General features: G+C 37.3%; 1 protein-coding gene across 1 annotated transcript in view; it reads right to left on the reverse strand.

The window, feature by feature from the left end:
* Nucleotides 1-21,324, reverse strand: part of LOC103809956 (cadherin-18) — a 69,690-nt gene that overhangs the window by 31,109 nt on the left and 17,257 nt on the right. The window contains exons 4-5 of the mRNA XM_009082830.1: nt 17,501-17,754; nt 2,911-3,047 (exon numbers count right to left, since the gene is read on the reverse strand). Of these exons, the coding sequence (XP_009081078.1) occupies nt 2,911-3,047; nt 17,501-17,754 (391 nt within the window). The remainder of the gene's footprint in view (nt 1-2,910; nt 3,048-17,500; nt 17,755-21,324) is intronic.

Below are 21,324 nucleotides of genomic sequence, written 5' to 3' on the forward strand. Positions count from 1 at the left end.
TTCTATCAGTGAAATGTAGCACAAAGTCAAGAGAGGAAGCCACTTCAAGAAACTAACGATGACCAATACTTTATTTCTGCAGAGCACATCTTGTTTAAGCAGTACAATCTTTCTGGGCCTTGCAGGTTCTGCTCTGTTCTTGGCTAAGGGAATGGTGTTGGAAGCTACAATTGCCTTCTACCACATCAGATGAACTTGAAGACTCCCACTCCCACAGCTAAATAACACTTTATTCATAGCCTTTGACGTATTTTTTAGCTTTAGACTTAGTTCTGCAATACCTTGTGCATGAACTTGATAGCAAATGCCATAAAAGACTGTTGATATGGGATAGATAGCACTTAATGTAAGAGTTTTGGCCTTGATGCTCCATACAAAACATATACTCCTCGTTCCACTATAGAGGCAATTATTAATTTCACAATGGATTTGGAAGAATACAACAGTGTTGTAACTTTCAAATTACTGTAGGCAAGAAAATGTCTAAAGAAGTAGACACAAGGAAAGGCTGCTTGCCATTTAAGCTGCCTGTCAGTCTGTCTGACACACTTCATAGAATCATAGAATCAACCAGGTTGGAAGAGACCTCAAAGATCATCGAGTCCAACCCTACTGTGGTTACTAGACCATGGCACTAAATGCCACATCCAGTCTCATCTTGAAAACCTCCAGGGATGGTGAATCCACCACCTCCCCAGGCAGCCCATTCCAGTGTCTGATTACTCTCTACATAAAAAATCTTTTCCTAATATCCAACCTAAACCTCTCCTGGCAGAGGTTGTCTGTGCCCTCTTGTCCTACAACTGCTAGTTGCATGGGAGAAGAGACCAGCCCCCACTTGACTACAACCTCCTTTCAGGGAGTTGTAGAGGACAATAAGTTCTTCCCTGAGCCTTCTCTTCCACACTCCCCCCCAACTTTGTGTCATCTGCAAACTTGCTGATGGTGCACTCAATCCCCTCATCCAAATCATCAACAAAGGTATTAAAGAGCACTGGGCCCAGCACTGACCCCTGGGGAACACCACCAGTGACCGGGACACCTTTCACCACCACTCTCTGGGCCATCCAGACAGTTCTGAACCCAGCAGAGAGTGCCCCTGTCCAAGCTGTGGGCTGCCAGCTTTTTCAGACTTCACTACTGTCTCTTTCTTCTTTTATAACTGAATTGCTTTTCCAAGTGACATTCTAGATTTACTTACTTTTCTCACCTCAACTTTAGCAGTAACAAAGGCAGTACAAGGGAAAAACAACCCCAGATCTCCATTTTCCTGTAACAAGCTGTACCTGGAACAGAGAATTCTAAGCAGTGTGTCTTGAAAAAAAGGCGTATCATCCTCATTATTCTTTCCATTCTGTTTTAGTTACAAACATAATCCTTCTTTCTCCATAGTATTCTCTCAGCATGGTACATGTACCACCATACATTTGATTTTGTGAAATAAATACTGTGAAGAAAGCTACGTTTAAATTTTATGCTACTGAGATTTATTTACGCAAAACAAAAAAGGACTAGTGACTACTTTTTTTCAGTGTCCCAATGTGGCTTTTAAATCTTATTTCAAATTAACGCTTACTATGCATCTCCTTATGACTAGGCTTAATTTATATTTTATTTCATGCTGCACTGAAATAGCACATTATACATATGAAGACACTGTCAAGCACACAGAAGTCTCAGTGGTTACCTTTTCAAAGAGCTAACCATAAAACTCCAAATTTTATTATTTACATTAGAAATTTATTTGACTCAAAGTGTCAATTTAGTTATGAAAGCAGGTACAATAACAATTTGTTGTCCTTATAAAATATGTACATACTGCTTATTCTGTATCATGTGCTACTGATGTAATGGCAGACCAGATTATATTTTAACCTAGAGAGAAAACAGATGAAAACAGAGCAAGCTCAATAATATCAGTGGCAATGATGGACTATACAAAAAAGCCCAAACCAAAACCAAAACAACAACAAAAACAAAAAAAAAAAGAAAATGACAAAGAAAACCACACACACACACACAAAAGAACAAAAAAACAGAGGGAAAGGATTGTATATAAAAGTAGTTCACAGTTTTGATCAAAATCACTGCCACTGAAAGATGATATCATAGTACTTAGCAGGACTTAATCCATTGGTCCAGGTTGGGATTTTTCTTCCCTTCATTATCTTTGTTGAGTTTTTTTAATTTTAAAACTTTGACTGTGAAAAAATAAAGACCTTGTAATGAAAAGGATAACTGAAATGTTCTTTAAACTGTTCTTGCCTCATATAAAAATATTTCTCTGGGACTATTCAGCCAGACATTTTTTGATGATTGCAGGGTTTATCTGAGTCAATGGAAATTCATCAAAGATGTTCAGATGCACAGGGAAGTGTCTATTGTACCTTCACTTGGCAATTTGCCTATTAAAAGGGCAGAGGTATACCCTGATAGCCAGCAACTACTAGACATCTGTTAGTTTTAAATTAATATGGGCATATTAACATCCAGTTCACTAAGATAGTTTAAAAAACTATGAAAAAGGATTAAATTCTCAGACATTACTATATAATGTTAACTTCTCAGATATATGAACTATGAAACACAAATGGGACAAGCTGTTGATTTTAGGACACTGAATGCTTGGAACCGTTCCTGGGTAAATTGACAGCCTTCTGTCACATATAGAAAAACATGGTAAATTTACACAGGTGGAATCACATAGGCATGTGGCATTCTGTTTACTTGTTCTGTGGAATTAAGAAATTCACACACACACAGAAAATTCCCCTTTATCCAGACTGGCTAAAACCCCAATGGTGTTAAAAAGAACATAACATCTCAAGATAGTGTTTCTTAAAATCTGAAAATTATTACTTTCCTTTCTAATTTTTATTTTCAATACTATGTGCCAAATATATTATTTACCTATCTCAGAAGCAGCCACTGTGATGTTGTACCAAGGTGTCTCCTCTCTGTCAAAGATCTTGGCAGTCTTAATGGTCCCAGTACTAGCATCAATGGTGAAATACCTATCTTCTTCTGTGTTATGATCAATGAAATATCTATGAAGAAATATAACAATAAATATATACTCATTGTAGCATGTATAATCCAAAGTAACAGAAAGCTATATAAGAATATTACTTTCAAGCTTTTAAAATCATAGATGCTTTTAAAAACACCCTAAGAAAAGTTCTGCATTATGGAGAAACCTAAAGTGACACCATACTTCATTTCTTTTACAATGTTTTATTTCTTTTGATACATAGCAAGGTTTCCACTGTGAGTCACAACGATAAAAATTACTAACAGGTGGTATTTTACACAGCAGTATACAATCCTGTCAAAGGTAAAATACACATATACTTTGACTAAAAAAATCATGAAATGGAAAAGCAGATAATAGAGAGATATTAAGATACTATTTTTCTGCGTATTTGCTTGTCACTGCAAACCAGTGTTCTCAGCCCTAGTACCTGTTTTGAAGCATGTCTCTCTGACATGAGGCTGATAACATGATGACACAATCCATTTTGTAACATAACAACTACAGAGACTAGCAGCAGAAATGGCTGATTCCCATAGCTGCAAATGACACTACCCTAGAAGCAGATGCAAGTAGCCCTCCTTTACTCCCTTGGCTTCTGGGCACTTTGCCCAGCAGAGAAAGTAAAAGCCTTGAAGTGGGTAATGGAAGCAGAGGGAAAGAACACAAAAGAAGAGATTGACAAGACATTTTTTTCTCAAAGCCAGAATAAATTACAATGGCTTTTAACAAATGAAGCAATTACAGAACCCTATCAAGACTACACTAACTCCAGAAAAAAAATTAAGGAAAAAGATTATTTTATATACCATAATTGTTTCTTCCTGCTACTTTGTCAGCTCTGCTTTCATTCTGTGAAGTTTTTAATATATGGAAGGTATATAAAGGTCAGAATGACTTATTTGTCCCGTCCAATTGCTCTTATTTTTACATCACCAGAAGTGTAATTGCCAGCTAAGAAAAAGAGTGCTGCACATAAAAGCTGCCAAGCTAAAAAAAATATAAAAGTAACTGCAGTTTTATTTCTCTCACAATGTACTTATTTAGACTATTTGTGGAAAGGAAAAATAAACAAGCAAACATTTCATTGAATGAGATATTAACTTCACAGAAGACATGAAAAAGCAACAAGAAAGAAAGCACTTAGAGGGCGAGGCAGCAATTTGAGTGAATCACCTTAACTGGTCAAAGGATCGGACACTTAGTGGTAAAGACAACTAGAACTTGAGGATTAGGTTAGATCTTCCTTATTGGAGCAAACCTGAACCCATGTCTCCCACCTGCAAGAAGCATTTTACATCTGCCTTACAATATGCTATTTTGCCTAGTGTCTTTTCATGCTGTGCTGGTTTTGGCTGGGGTGGAATTAACTTTCTTCACAGTGGTTAGTATGGGGCTGTGTTTTGGATTTGTGCTGAAAACAGGGTTGGTAATAAAGAGATGCTTCTGTTATTGCTGAGCAGAGTTTACACAGAGTCAAGGCCTTTTGTGGTTTTCATACTGCCACAGAAGTTGAAGGTGTATGGCGGGTTGGGAGGAGACACAGCTGGGACAGGTGACCCAAACTGACCAAAGGGAGATTCCATACTACATGACATTATGCTCAGTCTATAAAGTGGGGGAAAAAAGGAGGAAGCAAGGGATGTTTGGAGTGATGGTGTTTGTCTTCCCAAGGAACCGTTACACGTGATGGGCCCTGCTCTTCTGGAGATGGCTGAACACCTCCTGCCCATGGGAAGCAGTGAATTAATTCCTTGTTTCGCTTTGCTTCTGTGTGCAGCTTTTGCTTTGCTTATTAAACTGTCTTTATCTCAACCCATGAGTTTTTCTACCTTTTACCCTTCCGATTCTCTCCCCCATCCCATTGGTGGGGGAACGAGCAAGTGGCTGCATGGTGGGGTTAAACCGCGACACGTGTTTCCAGTATTTTCAGCAATTAAAGAACAGACACCAGAAATCAAAGCAGCCAAAGCTAGGATAGAATATCTTTCCTTCTTGCCTGTTCTCCTTCTTTCCTTTCAACATCCTGAAAAGTGAAACACCTGCCATATGACTGTGGGAGTTGTTGGAGAGACAGCAGACCTCGTTCCCACTCATTTTATGTTTCTCTGGAATGAGAATTTAACTTGCTGTCTCCAATCTGAGCTAAGTCATAACCTATTGTGCAGTTAATTAATTACCAATACCTAAGAATATCTCATTCTAAAATATACCAGAAGTACTCAATAAAGACACTTTTGATGTGCAAGATGACAGCTGAAGTTTCTTCAAACAAATAATAGACTCAAACTGTCTCCTTACTGCAAGCAGACTGGCAAGATCTTCATTATGCAGGGGAAGGGGCAATTTTTGAGAATTTACATGAGGAAAATTTTTTTCAGAAGAGATTATTTAAAGTGTATCCCTAATTGGATGAAAAAAACAAGTGATGTTGACAGAAAAAGAACAAAAAACTTTGCTGAATTTATAATTTCTGGATCACAGTGGTCATTGCAGACACTTCTGAAGGTTGGTATGCTTCTCTGTGCTCAGTAAACTCAGGAGATGAATTAAAAGCAAACTCTTGATGAACATTCATCAGTCATTGATATTGACATGTTGGATGGTGCAGATATCCAAACAAATTCATATTGCTTCTGAGGAACATTGGAATCCTCTGAGGATATATTACAAAACAAACCAACAAAAATAAAAGGACCACACAACTATTCTCTTGGTATTATTTTATGTGGTGCTATTGGTCCACACTACCATCTTTTTTTTATTTAGGAATCTGGATTTGCTTTTCAATTTTAAACCTACTGATTTTTCTAGTGTCTTTGCAGGTTTGATTTTTCCATGAAGCACAGATTTTTAGGTTCTCCAAGTGTTCATGTGCCATAGAAATGCTTTCAAAGATTGTGCCAATCTTAGTGAAGAAGTTGTAACCCCCATGTGCACAGAGAGCATCACCTTTTACTAATTACAAAAACTTTGGAGACAGAGTCATACCAACCTCTAAAAATCCATAAAGCTGTCATATTTGCCAGAGAGTTGTGGTGATATTTTAACTTTGTAGAGAAGACACATGCTTCAGGTGGAGAAATGCTCCCATGCCCTATACCTTGGCAGTATAGGAAAACAGTTATGACAAATAGTTGGAGCATTCTGATTATGCTACTATTAAGGCAGAAATTACATGTGGTTTGGTTGTGTTGGGCAAGATACATCACAGGTACACAAACATCTTTTACATGGTAAACTAGAAGACTAATAGAGAAAGCATATGAAACATAAGTGTCCCTCAATTTTCTTTTACTGGTAGAGCTTACGATCCGTTATGCAATGATAAAATTTAATTACTTCTTTTCTCCTATAGCTTTGGTTTTCTTGACTCTAGGAATCACCTGGTAATGATGTGAATTATTTTCTAAAAAAAAAGTAAAAAATAAAATATGCTTCACTAACCTGTTCTTATGGAATATGTACTGAAAATCCACATCAATTAATAATACAACAGTCTTGCCCCTGCAAACGTTTGTTACTCTGGACATTGTTTGGTTATTATCAACATCAGGCACAGTGACTATTCTGTGGGTCACTATTCTGCACACCACAGAACCATAACAATAGGGTAATGTACTATTTGTAGACAGTAGCTTAAAAATAGAATTTCAAATTGGGCTTCAATAAGAAAAAATCTTGAAGCAGTAAGAATACCAAGCTGCTTTTGTGTGTGACTTCTAATAAAACATTGCCATTTCCTCTGACAAAAGTAGAGAAAGAAAAATGAAAAATATCCATTCCAACTATGAAGCTTGTGCAGAAAAACTGAAGTTTGATTTCCTGATGAATTGTGATTTCCTAACAGTTCATTTTCATAAAGAGAGAGTAAAAGATGGTATTATTTTTTAAAATATTTGCACCTTTTCCTAATGAGTTATTTAAAAATGTTCAAAAGAAGATCAGATCTCTCTTTTTAAGGCACTCTGAATTGGATGAATAATTACAATTGTATTTTCTGTGCCTTTAACAGAAATAAAGTGACCTGAGGTAACTTACTGTACTAACACTTTTACCTCCAATGATACTAGAATAATGAAAAATGTTTCTGATTTATCCACAGTATTACTTCCCCTTCATGTGCTAACATTTGCATAGTTACAGACATACTGAAACATTCACAGCTTGACAAATTTTTTCTTAACGAATGAATAAATAAGAGAGTGATACTTTCTTAGGCTTTCCCATTATTGATTTCCCATTATTATGGGAAGTTCTCCTCTATTACTCCAGATTCTTCCTTAATATTGTGTTGTGTATCATACCTAAAGCAGCCATTTGCACTGTCATGGTCACCAGCCTCCATGAACACCCCAGCAAAACAAGTTACAGAAGATATTCCCACACAGTAGAAAAACTAGGAATGCTAATTCTGCTCCCAAATGCTTTAAAAGTATTTTGTACAAGAGACTCCCTTGGTATAGCCACTCATTTTTGTCACATGTGAGAGGACATTTAAGACAAGTTTCATTCTATTTACAAATTGCTAAACAGTTTAAGCCTTTATAAATATTACCCACTGATTTATCTACATGTTGAGAATAGACACCAGATATATCCATAAATACAGCACATTTCAAAGCCAATGAAGCTTTATGCAGGCTTCTGAATTTATTTCATCTGATTAAAAAATTAATTTCATATAGATAATAGTGGCAACAATATCATTCCCTTCCCCTCCTACCCTTCCCTCCACATCTACTGAGCTGCTTTTCAATGCTTTTTCTAGGCCAAATTTTGTGCAAATTTTGAATTTCAAAGTGTTATTACAAAAGTGATTTTTCACCTTAATTCAGTTGACTGTTTCTTCTTACTTAGAATGCATTAATTCAAAACATAATTTACAATATCCACTGGAGACATTTGTTTATAGACATTTACTCACTACAATGCTGTGTGAAGTAGTATACTTTTAACCACTAACTATTAAATCAGCATTTTGGAGTTGCATGGCACATGTTAATAAAGAGACTTAATAACAAGACATGCCTAGATAAACAGCTCTCCATAAACTGTTTACGTCCAAACCAGCAACATAAACCAATCTGAAAGAAAGTACATTAAAAAGGATCATGAATATAGAAAACCTATTAGTCACACTATCTGAAGGTAATCTGAAGGAAATTAAATACCAGAACTGAATTCTGCTAGCACTGGGAAATGCAACATGTGCCACCTTTTATTAGGCAGTGTCATTCAATGGAAGGACATTCCCAGCATCCATCCATGGCCTTATTCCTTCTTCTGACCAAAACAAGCCCTCAGTTTCTGCCTTTCAGAGATGCAGCGTTTCTGTGGTGGCAGGTATTTCCCCGTTTTTACTGAAAACTAAAAGCATTTTCATCAATTAGGAAATAAAGAGAAATATATATGCAAGATGGCCCTTGGGCAGGTCACTCTAGAACATACAAATCTGCTTTCAGTATTAAAGCAGTCAGACTCTAATAACACAAAGACTGCTTTAAAATGGAGAAAATTTGAAAAGGTGCTAAAGTACTTCAGGAATATTAATGATTTCCAAACCTTTTAAGAGGGCTTCTGAAGTTAAAGCCCATAAGCATTTTCAGAATCTCTCTGGCTAAAATATTCAGTCTTAATATTAACATCAGTTTATCACTGGATAGACAACTGGCACAGGCTGTTACTATTCGTCTCTTGCCAATTACTGTGTTTTAAGAAAGAGCCATTAGAGTTTTCAAAAGAGTCTTGAGTTTTTAACTTCCCTTTTTCTGTCTTTAATCAAATCGTAGAATCATAGAATAATCAAGGTTGGAAGAGACCTTTAAGATCATCAAGTCCATTTATCAACTTAGCACAACCACTCACTGTAACCCTTAAACCACTAAACCATATCACCCAGCATCAGATCTAGATGCCTCTTAAACACCCCTAGGGATGGTGACTCCAACACCTCCCTGGGCAATCTATTCCAATACCTGACCACACTAACAGTGAATTTTTTCTTCTAATATCTAATCTGAATCTCCCCTTTCTCAACTTAAGGACTCTCATCCTCTCACTGTACACATGGCAGAGGAGACCAGCCTCCACCTCACTACGCCTCTTTTCAGGTAGTTGTAGAGAGCAATGAGGTCATCCCTGAGCCTCTTCCTCTTGAGGCTGAACAAACCCAGCTTCCTCAGCCATTCCTCATAAGACATGTTTTCTAGACCTTTCACCAGCCTTGTTGTCCTTCTCTCCTGGAGGCATGTGCTCCAGCACCTCAATGTCCTTTTTAATGTGAAGGGCCCAAAACTGAACACAGTACTGGAGCTGCAGTTTCACCAGTGCCAAGTACAGAAGGACAATCACTTCACTAGTCCTTTTGGTTACAGCATTCTTGATACAGGCCAAGGTGCCACTGGCCTTGGCCACCTGGGCACATTTTTGGCTCACTGAACCAGCTGTCAACTGGCATCCCCAAGTCTCATGACACAGAACTCATGAGCCTGGGAACCAGCAGCATACCCTTGAAGCTAAATGAGGTGGTAGGGAGACATTCTGCTGCCATGAATGTCTTGCACTACACTACCTTCCATCCAGGGCAAATCTACTTCCCCATAGTTCAAACACACACTTTCAGGAGAGAAAAGGCTTTCCCATAGCTCAAACACACACTTTCAGGAGAGAAAAGCCATTGTTAAGTGCAAGTCAGAAGTCATATGCAAGTACATCAGGTAACCAATTTTCTCCCTGCGGCATGTCTGGTAGATTAAGGAGACATTATATGTTTCAGAGCTCCTCAGCAGAAGTCTGCTACTGAGAACTACAGCCTTCAACTGTGCTTTCCAGTTGTGAAAATGAAATACATTTGAAGATAGCTTGGAGATGGTAAACCCTGTGTTTACCATTCCTTTGTTTTCTTTTCTGACAGGCATATAACTTTGAGAAAAATACTGTTCCTCTCAGAGCGTTTGAAGGAAGTCAGTTTGATATGCTGTTCCCACCAAGTTATCTCTGGTGCTGGCTGCCAGCTGACATCCATCAGCTGATCAGCAGTACCTTGTTGTCTCTCATACAGGACTCCTGGCTCACCTCTTATACTGTAATCTCATCTCAGCAGAAGTGGCAGCTTTCTATCTCCTTGTCTTGGAGATGTGAGTTGGCAGATCCCAGGAGACACAGGAGAGTTGCAAGCAATGAACCACTGCCTCCCAGCAAAGCCTCTGAGGCCTCTGAAATGCAAACTACTGGTTTGCATTTCATGCAGAAGTTGACTCACTGCTCCAGTTCTCATTCTCATCCACTACGCACTGTAAGAACACCACTCACCTTGGACATGGGTAAATGGAAACACTATTCATTTGAAGGAAATAAGCTGTTTCTAGACACTCATTTCTAGCTGACAGTTCCTGTTTGCATGGATTAACCACTGATCATTCTTCTACCTAATTCTGGCAGTAAATGTAGGCTAAGAACAGGTCATATCCTTAGAGACATAATTCAAAATTCAAAGCTAGATAAAGGTTTGTCTTCTTTTCCTGACTTTATGAATCTCTTCAGAGGATTATGACTGTCCAAATGCATTTCAGGTAGATGTGTTGATGGCAGAACTGTTGTATCTAACTTGATTTTTATACAGAGATTAACATTCAGATTCCAATGCTGCTAAGAAATAAAGTGCAGTCAGTGCTACATGACAAACTTTATTTTTCTAAAAGGAAGTGATAGCTACAGCTACAGCTACAGCTACTTTTCTACAGCTAAAGAATGGTATTCTACTTACACAGGTTTTTCTCTTTCTACATACTATAGACTAAACCAAATAAAACCAAGATTGATGTTGAATTGAGAGACCCTATCAAAAGATTACACTACAGAGATGTCCAGATATAAAGCCTGACTCTAAAACCAAAAAAGAATGTTAAATACTGGAGGCATTCTGAAGTCAGCAGACATTATAGAAATATAAAGATGATGTTCTTGCATGAAAAATCAGGCTTTCAGAGTTGCCATACAAAGATGTTCTGTCAGTGTTTTCTCTCTCAGCTCTAAGGGGAGGATGGAGGTAGTTCTGATTGCTGTGAGATTTTGACCACCATCCTAAGCTGGATGCTACCCATCCAGAAGAGATGTCAGAACAGCTTACCAGTTCCTGCACAACGAGATGGACGTTTTTGTTAGTGGGACATCTAGGACACAAAGTTTGACAAGAATCAAAAATAATTTGAGGCCTCGGGGAAAAAAAAACCAGCAACAGATCTCCCACAACACTATAAGAAAAGGTTTTAAAACATTTCCTTCCTGTGAAGACAGAGAATTAGTGAAGAAATTGAGGAAAAATCTGCCTCTCTCTCCAGCCATTCAAAATAGAGTGTTCTTTTTCTGTCCTGATTTACAGAGAATCTTGGAGAATAATACTGGAGAAAGACAGAAAGCAAATGAAGGAAGGAAGCAAGATGGAGAAGGACAGAATTCTTCTCTGCTAACTAACTGTGAGCCATTCACATTCCCTAGGAAGATACTGGTCTGTGTCTGTAGGTGCTGATCACAGGGTATTGACAATGTCATGTTCTGAGGGTCTGAGCAGAGGGAAGGACAAATGTCTGCCTTTGCCTCCACAAGCACAGGGTTGGCAGGATCTGGGTTGGCAGGATCTGGGGAGAGTGTTCCCCCACAGACATGTGAGGGAGGGATGGTCACTCTACACAATGGTACTGGTCTCAGCAGCCTGCCCTAAGTACAGCTATCAAAGAATCACAGAATGTCCTGGGTTGGAAGGGATCTTAAATATCATCTAATTCCAACTCCATTGCCAAGGACAGGGTCACCTTTCACTAGACCAGATTGCTCAGAGCCCCATCCAGTTTGGCTTTAAACATTTCCAGTGGCAACCACAACTCTCTGGAAAACCTCTTTCAGCGTCTCACCACCCTCACAGAAAAGAATTTCTTCCTAATACCTAACACCAAAACCTACTCTCTTTCAGTTTGATGCCATTGCCCTTTGCTCTGTCACTACATGCTCTTGTAAATAGCCTATCTCCAACCTTCCTGTAGGCTCCCTTCAGGTACTGGAATTCTCCACAATACTTAATGTCTTTAAGGCTCGGAGAAATAATAATAGGAATAGATGAAACTCCATGGGTATGTTCTTCTATCTACATGTGAGCATGCCTCTTAAAATACCATTTACTGAAAATCAAGACGACTTTCTAAAGGCTGAAAGTATTCAACTTCAGATAGACATCAAATTTTTAGGACCAGCAAAAGTTAAAATAAGTTTCTCTGCTTGCTGCAGGAATTGAAGAAAGAATTCCTACACTAAGTTAATTGTTATAATCATAGGTACTTGTAATCCATTAATTTTTCAAAATTCTTTCTGAAAGAAAGGAAGAGAAGGCTGTCAGTTTAAATCAAAGTATGGTAAGGGAACTATGCATTTTTTAGAGCTTCTACATACCAAACCTGGTGTTGGAAAGCAAATTTCTGTATCCATTAGCATATACATGTCTCATACATGTTATGACATGCCATCCATTATAAAGCAATACCATATGACCATTAGAAAACTTAGAAGCCAGAATCAGGGCTGAGACAGTATTTGTATTTCTCACCAACTTAGCACAAAAACAAATGTCTGATATTCACCAAAAAAAAGCCCAACAAAACAACCAAACCAAAAAAAGCTTTTTCTGACCTGTTTCCTATAGTAATCAATTTAATTCCTAGTAAATAAAATTCATTATAGTAAGGTATATTGCAGCCTGGATAGGGTCCAACACAAAATTTACTTGAATTCCAGTGTATTAGTATAACAAAGCAAGCATCCAAAGACCCAGCAAAACGGAAGATGCTTATAGTTCTTATTGTTTGAAGCTACTGTCACAGACAGCATGCTGACCAGCATCCATCCCCTTTCACCACAAGTTTTCTGTTAAATACTGGAAAGACAACATTCCTGCCCAGAAATACAAATGACTTAAGTCAAATATAATAAGTAGGAGTAAAAAATTATCAGAGAGGACAGAGGCTCTATCACTAGTGCTCAAAACAGTGATTTGCCTCCTGTACCATTGCATGACAAAGATTGCATAAGAGCAACCAAAGGGATGATGTGATGTTACAGTAGTTCTCTAACAACCTGTCTTATTTCTCAAACACTACTCTGTCACGGGTACAATGTTCATAAAGACTTTCAGTTCCTCACAGTGCAGTATGAAACCAGGATCAAGTTAATATGAGGGAACTGACCTATGTCATGGAACTATCTTCACTATGGACTCAGAGTTTCAGAAAGTATCATTAGCCTTTGCTCTTTTTTTGAATCCCTAGCTTGGAGGTGGCTTGGGGAACAGCTGCAATACTATGTTTCTGAAAATGATTCCACTGAAAACAGACCAGATGCAGCCAGAAAGCTCCAAGGACCACCTGGAGTATGAGCTGTGCCTAGGCAAACTCACCACCCAAGAATCACCTACAGGAAGATGGCAGGGTTTCAACAGGCACTGCCACAGCCTTGAGGACCCTAGAGCTGCTCTCAATGCACAGAAGTGACTTGCCAATAAAAAGCTTTTTTCACCCATAATCTCCAAGCAAGTCTTCTCTGTATGGTTTCAGGAAGAAAAAAATACCATTTCTAAGCAGGTATGGAGAGATTTAAAATGAATAATAGGCTAAAATAAAGTCATAATTGGAGTATTTAATAGTCATGCTTTCTCCCATGTTGAATGGGGAACTTTCAAGATCTGCTTGCATACCAGATATAAGACATGACTTAACCCTGACCTTTTCAATCAACAAAAGATTTGGGTATGGATGCAAAATACTTGACACAATGCAATGAAAGGGGACTACTTCCTCATAAATGTTCCAACAAGGCAGCAATACAGTAATACCTGTAAATGAATTACAATCTAGGATGCTTTCTGTTAATCTAGGAAATATTTTTTTAAGTAAATGGTTGGTTTTCAAACTACTCATAACATTTCTTTCTTATTCTTTCTGTTATTAAGTTTGCTTTTCATATTTCAATAGAATAAAACACCTTATTTCAAAACAGAGTATTTTGAAGAATTTCCCTGAAAAGGTATTTCTATCTATTTGAAGAAAAAAAAAATCAACTTAAAAAGAAAAATTCTTTAAAACACTAGTACAAGCACCGGCACAAAGTCAGTTCCCTCTGAAGGCTACTCAGGTCAGGAACAAGATGAAATCCCTGTGATGAAATTGCAGTGAGGAAATAAGGACAAATATCCCCTCAGCTCCCTCTCTACTGATAACAATGGAGGTTGCTATTTATTTTTGGGTTTAGTTCAAATAAGTTCTTAAAAAAGATTTCTCTTCAGCATTGTTAATTACTGTAGCTACTCCTCCAACCATTTTTCTGGTTATAAGAATTCTTCCTGCCATCAAAATAAACTGTTACTTAATTGGGTAGTGAACAAATCACAGCACTGTATCTCTTTTAGCAGCTGAACAGCAAAGTGATATGGTTGCAACTGTGTGCGCTTAATGCTTCATCAATCTCACACAGAGCAACAAGTGTCTTCATAGAGTGGAAAGGATGCATAAGTGGATTAGGAAAGACTGATAAGCAAATTGCATCTTCATAGCTTGTCCTGTAGCCTCATAGTATTTGGAGATGTATCTGAGCCATTTGTCTGAGGTTACTTCCCTTCTGCACACAGATCAGCTGTGCAGGTCCTATCTGTAGCTATCTTCCCTGAAGATTGATCTGTGCTTTCTAAGAAAGCTACATTGAATCTTCTTGGGTTTATTTTTATAACCACTATTTTTATGTTCAATTAACTAGGAATTGTGTGGAAACAAAGAAGACATGACCTTGTAACCCTCTGACTATCAGGCTCATCAGGATTTCAGATGAACTGCAGAGATGTTTCTTGCAAACCAGCACAGAAGGACATAAGTGCATTGTGCGAATGCTTCCAAGAAACACAGCCTCATCCGAGTTGAACCTTTGCTTGCCACTGTGAGTGGAGCATGGGACAGGACCCTGCCACCAAGTGGAGCAGCAGCTCCGCCCATACTGTCTCACTTCTCAGGTCATATGCCACTTCCACTTAGTTTCCCAAGCTGCAGCCAAATTTTGAAACAACACAAAGCCCTTCTGTGCCATGTCAGTGTCTGTGTAAAGTGAGGTAAGGGAAGGGGAGTTAAAATTGCCCATTCCCAGAGTGGCCTTCATCCTCCTGAAGGAGGAAGCTCAAGGACAACTTGAGGGCACACCAATCCAGCCTGGTGCTTCTTTATATACTTTTGCACTAATATGTTAGTTCAGGCCTTATAGAACCAGCCTCTTCATAAAAAACCTGAACCCTCACAAATGACATTCACTGTCAGTTCCACCACGATGGGAAAAGCCTGCCTAGAGAGTAGACCTGGTCACAATGCAATGATACATCAAGGATATCTAAGCTGCTACTGCCCTTGCCCCACCAACATGTAACTGAGAGCTGTCTCCTTTCAGAGTGTTGTGATTTGGTATGTATTGCTAGCACTATATTTTTTTCCCCATTGAAAGAGAGGAGGATGGAAGGAACAATGCAAAAATAAATGTCAATAGAGGGGAAAATAGTATAGACAAAGGTAGGGACAATTTTTTCCCCCTCAATTATGTGAATAATACAGATATTTAATATTCTGTCCTCAATCACTGGTTACAAATACATGTTTGGGAAAAAAAAAGTCAAAAAAAAAGCAGCAAAGTATTTAGAAATAATTTTTTGTCTGATGTCTCTATCTACAAATTACTGCCTTCAGTAATTACTGTTTCACTACCTCTGGCCTTCCCAGCCTTGGTACAAACTGCTGCTACTTCCCATTAACCACAGTTGTCTTACCTCTTTCTAGACAAAACTCTTATGGGCCACAGACAGTTGAATTACAGAGGAAGTAGTCAAATCTGCACTTGCCATTCCTATTCCAAACTACCAGGATGGCTAATTTGTCTGATGGTGTTGGTTGCTTCAGAATTATAGTATTAAACCTACTTGGCAGTTATTTTTAGCAAAGTTTTCTTTTTTATGTTATGATTTAGACACAAATACCATAGTGACAATTTTTCAAAGGCAATGCCTTGCTACTAAGAAATTGCATATATTGATTGTCTGACACTAAACATTTTGAATCTAAGGCTATTAGCACATGAGAACCATAAAAACCTGATGCTTTCATTGTTCTGCAGAAATTGTTTCATCTTACCAAGACTATTACACATACCCAGCAGATTTCAACTCAGGAGACAACAATGCCCAATTAGCTTCAGAAAAACTGTTTCCAAGTATACTATCATATGATTTCAACGAAGTCTATACCATTATGTTATAAAAAGGAATAGATTCACATACATTTTCACAAAAAATTTGTTTGAAACATTTTAAATCTACTACCACCTTCGAGACATAAAATCCATGTATTACTCCACCGAATTTTGACAGCATGACAGTTTGGGAAGTAACTCATCCCAGAAATAAAGCCAGTAAAAATATTAGATTGCATTATAGTTGAAAACAATTTATATTATAGCTGAATAAATTTTAATCAGTAGCATATTAAAACCCCAAATTCTGAATGTTCAAGGTTAAATCCAAACGCTCTTAAATTTGAAGAAGTCAAAGTAACACATATGTATCTTTCCAGCATCAACGCTTTTCAGGCTTGCTGTATGAGTATTTCCACCTTGATTTCTGTTCCTTAGTTCAGCCCATGAACTATTGCCAAGCCAGTTTTGTTATTGTAAGTATTCTGGCCAGAGTGGCAACACACAAATCTTTCTTTCTTTTTTCTTTCTTTTAATGAGAATATTTTCTTTAAGTGTAAAAGTAATTTTAAATACTATCAAAATCTTTCCTTCCCAGTCCTTCACATATTCATTTATATTTCAAATGATGTATCTGATGCTGTAAGTGCTTTCTTGGCACTTCTCTTTGCCCTAGACCTTACAATTGGAGATGACATACCCCTAGCAGCATCACTGTTACACCCATTCTATTCTTTTGATACTTCACTAAAGCTGAAGCATATCACAAAATAATGGGTTCCTTCTTGAACAAAATTTTGCAAAAATGATCAGCTTCTCTCAGGAAAGATGTATCTAAACGAGCTGCTGTCTTGCACAAGCAGTTAGGACAACTAGAGTGCACCAAGTGTGCAGAAGGCCAGCACAATACTGACATAACAAAGGAAAAACAGTGTTATGATCCTTAACAGATTTGCAAGCAGTGGCAGGATACTGACTGGCAGCTCAGACCTCTGCCCAGAGCAATGCCTCAATGGGAATTTTAGTGCAAGCCAGAAGGTTGAAGATTATGTTATTAAACCTAATGCACACAGATTGATCATGACACTTTTCTGACCTATGTTTCCCTTTATGTACTAAAATAAAAGACATAGTTTCATACATCCTAGATCTCATTGACCCTTTAACTTGTGGAATATGATCTCATATAATTTGGACTTACTATACCTCACTAAACTGTTTGCAGTGTCAGGATCTTGTGCTGTTACTGTGCCAACAGGAGTTCCAATCTTCGCATTTTCATAAACTTCCATGACATAAGAAGGCATAGAGAAGAGTGGAGGTTCATCCACATCGCCAACGATGACCTTCAACATTGTTACATCTTTGAATGGTCCCAAGTGAGAAAAGCGGAAATCAAGGTGAGTATTTGCTCCTTCTATATTAAGTGTATATGATTTCTTTTTTTCATAGTTGAGTGGCTGTTGGCAGAAAAAAAATAAAAGATTTATCAGTGCCATTCTCTTCTTCAGTTTAGCCCACTAGAAAGTTAACCACATCGTTTCTGTTTAACTTGAACATTTCTTCATATTATTGGAAATGGACAATATTCAGTGATATTCTGTCAGTCACTGCTATACCTTATGAGTAGAGGGATATACACAAAGCAAATGGATTCAGATTTTTTCTACAACAAAATACTGGACAAAATCAGGGTTTAGAATGAGCCCTAGATTCTTCTTCCATGATAATGTAAAGTCTTTGGATTTCATCAGCTTTTGATTTTAATCAGTAAAGCTAAGTCCTGAAAAAGGTTGGGACTGACATATCCTGAATAATAGTTTTATTTTTTTAATTTAGAAGTTTAATAGACAGTAACAGAGGTACTAAAATTCTTTTGGGCATCTCTTAAATCATCAAATGAAAAAGCAGTTCCTTGCAGGAAAACATTCATTTACCATAAGAGACAGAAATTTTTACGACCAGGTAAGCCATGCAGTGAATGAGGGAAAGGCTGTGGATTTAATCTACCTGGACTTCAGGAAACTCTTTGATATTGTCTCCCATTACATTCTCCTGGGATGGCTGGCAGCCCATGGCTTGCACAGGTGTACCCCATTACCGGGTTAAAAATTGGATGGATGTCTGGGCCAAGAGGGTGGTGGTGAATGGTGCCACCTCAGTAGGTAGCTGGTCACTAGTGGGGTTCTCCAAGCCTCAGTGTTGGGGTCAGTCCTGTTTAATATCTTTATCAATGAATTGGACAAGGGGATCGAATGAACCCTCAGTTAGTTTGCAGATGACACCAAGTTGCGTGGGATTGTTGATCTGCTGGAGCGTAGAAAGACTTGCAGAGGGATCTGGACAGACTGGATCAATGGGCCAAGGCCAACTGTCTGACTAGAAAATGCTACTGTACATTATACTGCAGTTTATGTTTTTAATATGATACTTCCAAAAGGAATAGCAGAATTTTATGAGAAGTAACTAGCTGTTTCCTGAACATTTCTAGTGTTATTATTAAAAATGGAAGAGACATGGGTTGTCCAGACCATTTTTTTCTGGGAGGTCTGAATGACACTTGCTGACTTGAGGTCAGGAACATTATAGCATACTTCCCCGAAAATCATAACAAGAGGGGAGCATGACAATCTGTCATTTTCTGAAGGATCCAGAGTAATGGATTTCACTGTGTTATTTAGTTTGGGTTTCCTCTAGTCTCTCACTCAAACAAGGACTTGCATGAGGCAAAGGGGAAATACTTCATGAGAGTTTATAATCAACCCTTTGTGGAAGGATCTTTCAGACTGAAGGACAAATTGTCAGATTTGTCAATACATAAGGTGATGAAAGTACTGGATGATTTTTGGTCAGCCTATAATAAGACTAGAAGAGATTCCTTCCAACACTCACAGACTTTGCATGCCTGTTGAAAAGCCTAGCATGGAGGCACTGAGAAATTTGATTATTTTCTGTATCAGAACTTCAAATAAGAGAATTTTTGAAAGGTTTGAGAAGGATTTCAGATCATTAGATGTAATAATTTATTTAGTTTTGGCTTTTCTGATTTGCCTACTAACAATTCATCTACGTAAGTATTATAGGACAAATCATCGTATTTTACTGTTATAGAAGAAACTGGCATCTGATATACAAACCAAAATTAATTCTGTTCTCAGTAGAAATTATCTGGTTTGGATAGGCTATCAAACAATTTCAGCTTTAAATTCAATCCAAATTAAAAGAAAGTACGGCACACAGAATATAAAATACTTACTAAACTGCATACAAGATCTGAGTAAAAAAATTTATAAAAACGATCAATTTTTTGTACTGTACAAGGGACTATTTTAAATTATCTGAGGAAAGAATAAGATATTGCACACAAATCTATATAGCTTTAAGTGCTAAATTTCTACTCAACTGGAATATAACATTACCTAAGCAAAATGTACCCCTTCTTGTCCTGCTGGGAAAATGACTCAGATCACTGTTATATGTATGTACAAGAACAAGCAACATATGCTTTTGTCATATTCTAAAACAGCGAACATTTCTCTACAGCTATTCTGTCTGCCAAAACCAGTAAGATACGTGATTTTACACATTTTTATATCTCATTTCATTGCATATTCTCCTTTCTGCTTCTTGTTCTCAATATGTGCAAATGTTAGTTAATGAACAAGAGCCACAGTGAACTTTTAAACAGGGTACAACAGTCATTTTGAAGAAGAAATAACAGATTATGGCACTAGTTACATCAAGGCCACCAAAAAACAAGTTCAGTGGTATATAAAAAGACAGTTTACTTTTATGTGGCTGAAAGAGGCAAGTATTACACAACCTTTGTAAAAGACACTGAGTTAAAACTTTTTAAGATTCTGAGATAGAAATCCTCCTTAAATCATCATGAATGATAAAAATAATATTTCCTTTAGTTACAAATGTTTTTCAAGATGCTAAATAAAACATTTACATACATATATATCTATTCAGAAGAAAAAATAACATACTTTATGATGGTTTTTATTCCTATATCCTATGTTTTCTCTGGATTTCACTGCTTCAACCATTAATCAGGCCCAGAATACATATTAGCAAATATGATTATCCATTCACTTATATTTTTTTAGGTTTTATGGATATAATTGATGTCTACAAGCCTCAATAACAACAAAGATATATATGAGAATTGTCAATTGATGTTTGTTACTCCAAATGAAAACTGAAATTGATAAATTATTTCCCTTTGTTAGAAAGGCTATTTAAAAAAATCTTAAATATAATAACCCATCTCTCTGGGTTATTATAAAAGCAAACTTAAATCTAGTCATAGAATATTAGCATAAGTTGGCAGACACTTCAAGAAATGTCCACTATGATGCTAGTTCAGAGGACCTAATATGGAAATTAAATTGTCTATGGAATTCAGTTAAGAATGAAATTAGAAGACAAGAACACTTTATAATTAATGGTTTAAATAGACTGGGATAAATACAGGAAATTCATATAAATGACAACTGTGTGATGTCTTGACCAGTAATATTTTAGGTCTTTAGTGCAATACTTGACCATTTACTTGCCAGCTGGCAAGTAAATCAAGGAATAACAGTCTATGAAAAATGAGTTACACATTCATTGCCACAGACAAACTTTGTATGTCAAGATCCAAGTAATCTGGGGACAACAGAACAACTTTCAGTCAAATTTCACTTCTTTCAAATAAATTTAATGCACAAAACCATCACTCAGCAAAATTAAGCTATCTTAATCAAAATTCAGTGAATTTTTACAAATAAGATTAATATAAATATTAGATATGATCATTCAAAAAGCACAGAAGATTTAAACGACTCTTTCTTCCCATGAATTTCTTTTCTCCCTGCCTTTCCTGCAAAGATTAAAGCAATATGGAGAAGTTTACACTGCTGAAGTTCATGGTTCAATCATTTTACACAGCAAAATATTTTTGTCATGGTGACTGCTAATTCAGCACTCATCATTATATTTTAATTACATACACAGGGAACTTTTAAAGTCTACGGCTTACC

The sequence above is a fragment of the Acanthisitta chloris genome, unplaced genomic scaffold (genome assembly GCF_000695815.1).
Source record: "Acanthisitta chloris isolate BGI_N310 unplaced genomic scaffold, ASM69581v1 scaffold979, whole genome shotgun sequence".
Taxonomy (NCBI): domain Eukaryota; kingdom Metazoa; phylum Chordata; class Aves; order Passeriformes; family Acanthisittidae; genus Acanthisitta; species Acanthisitta chloris.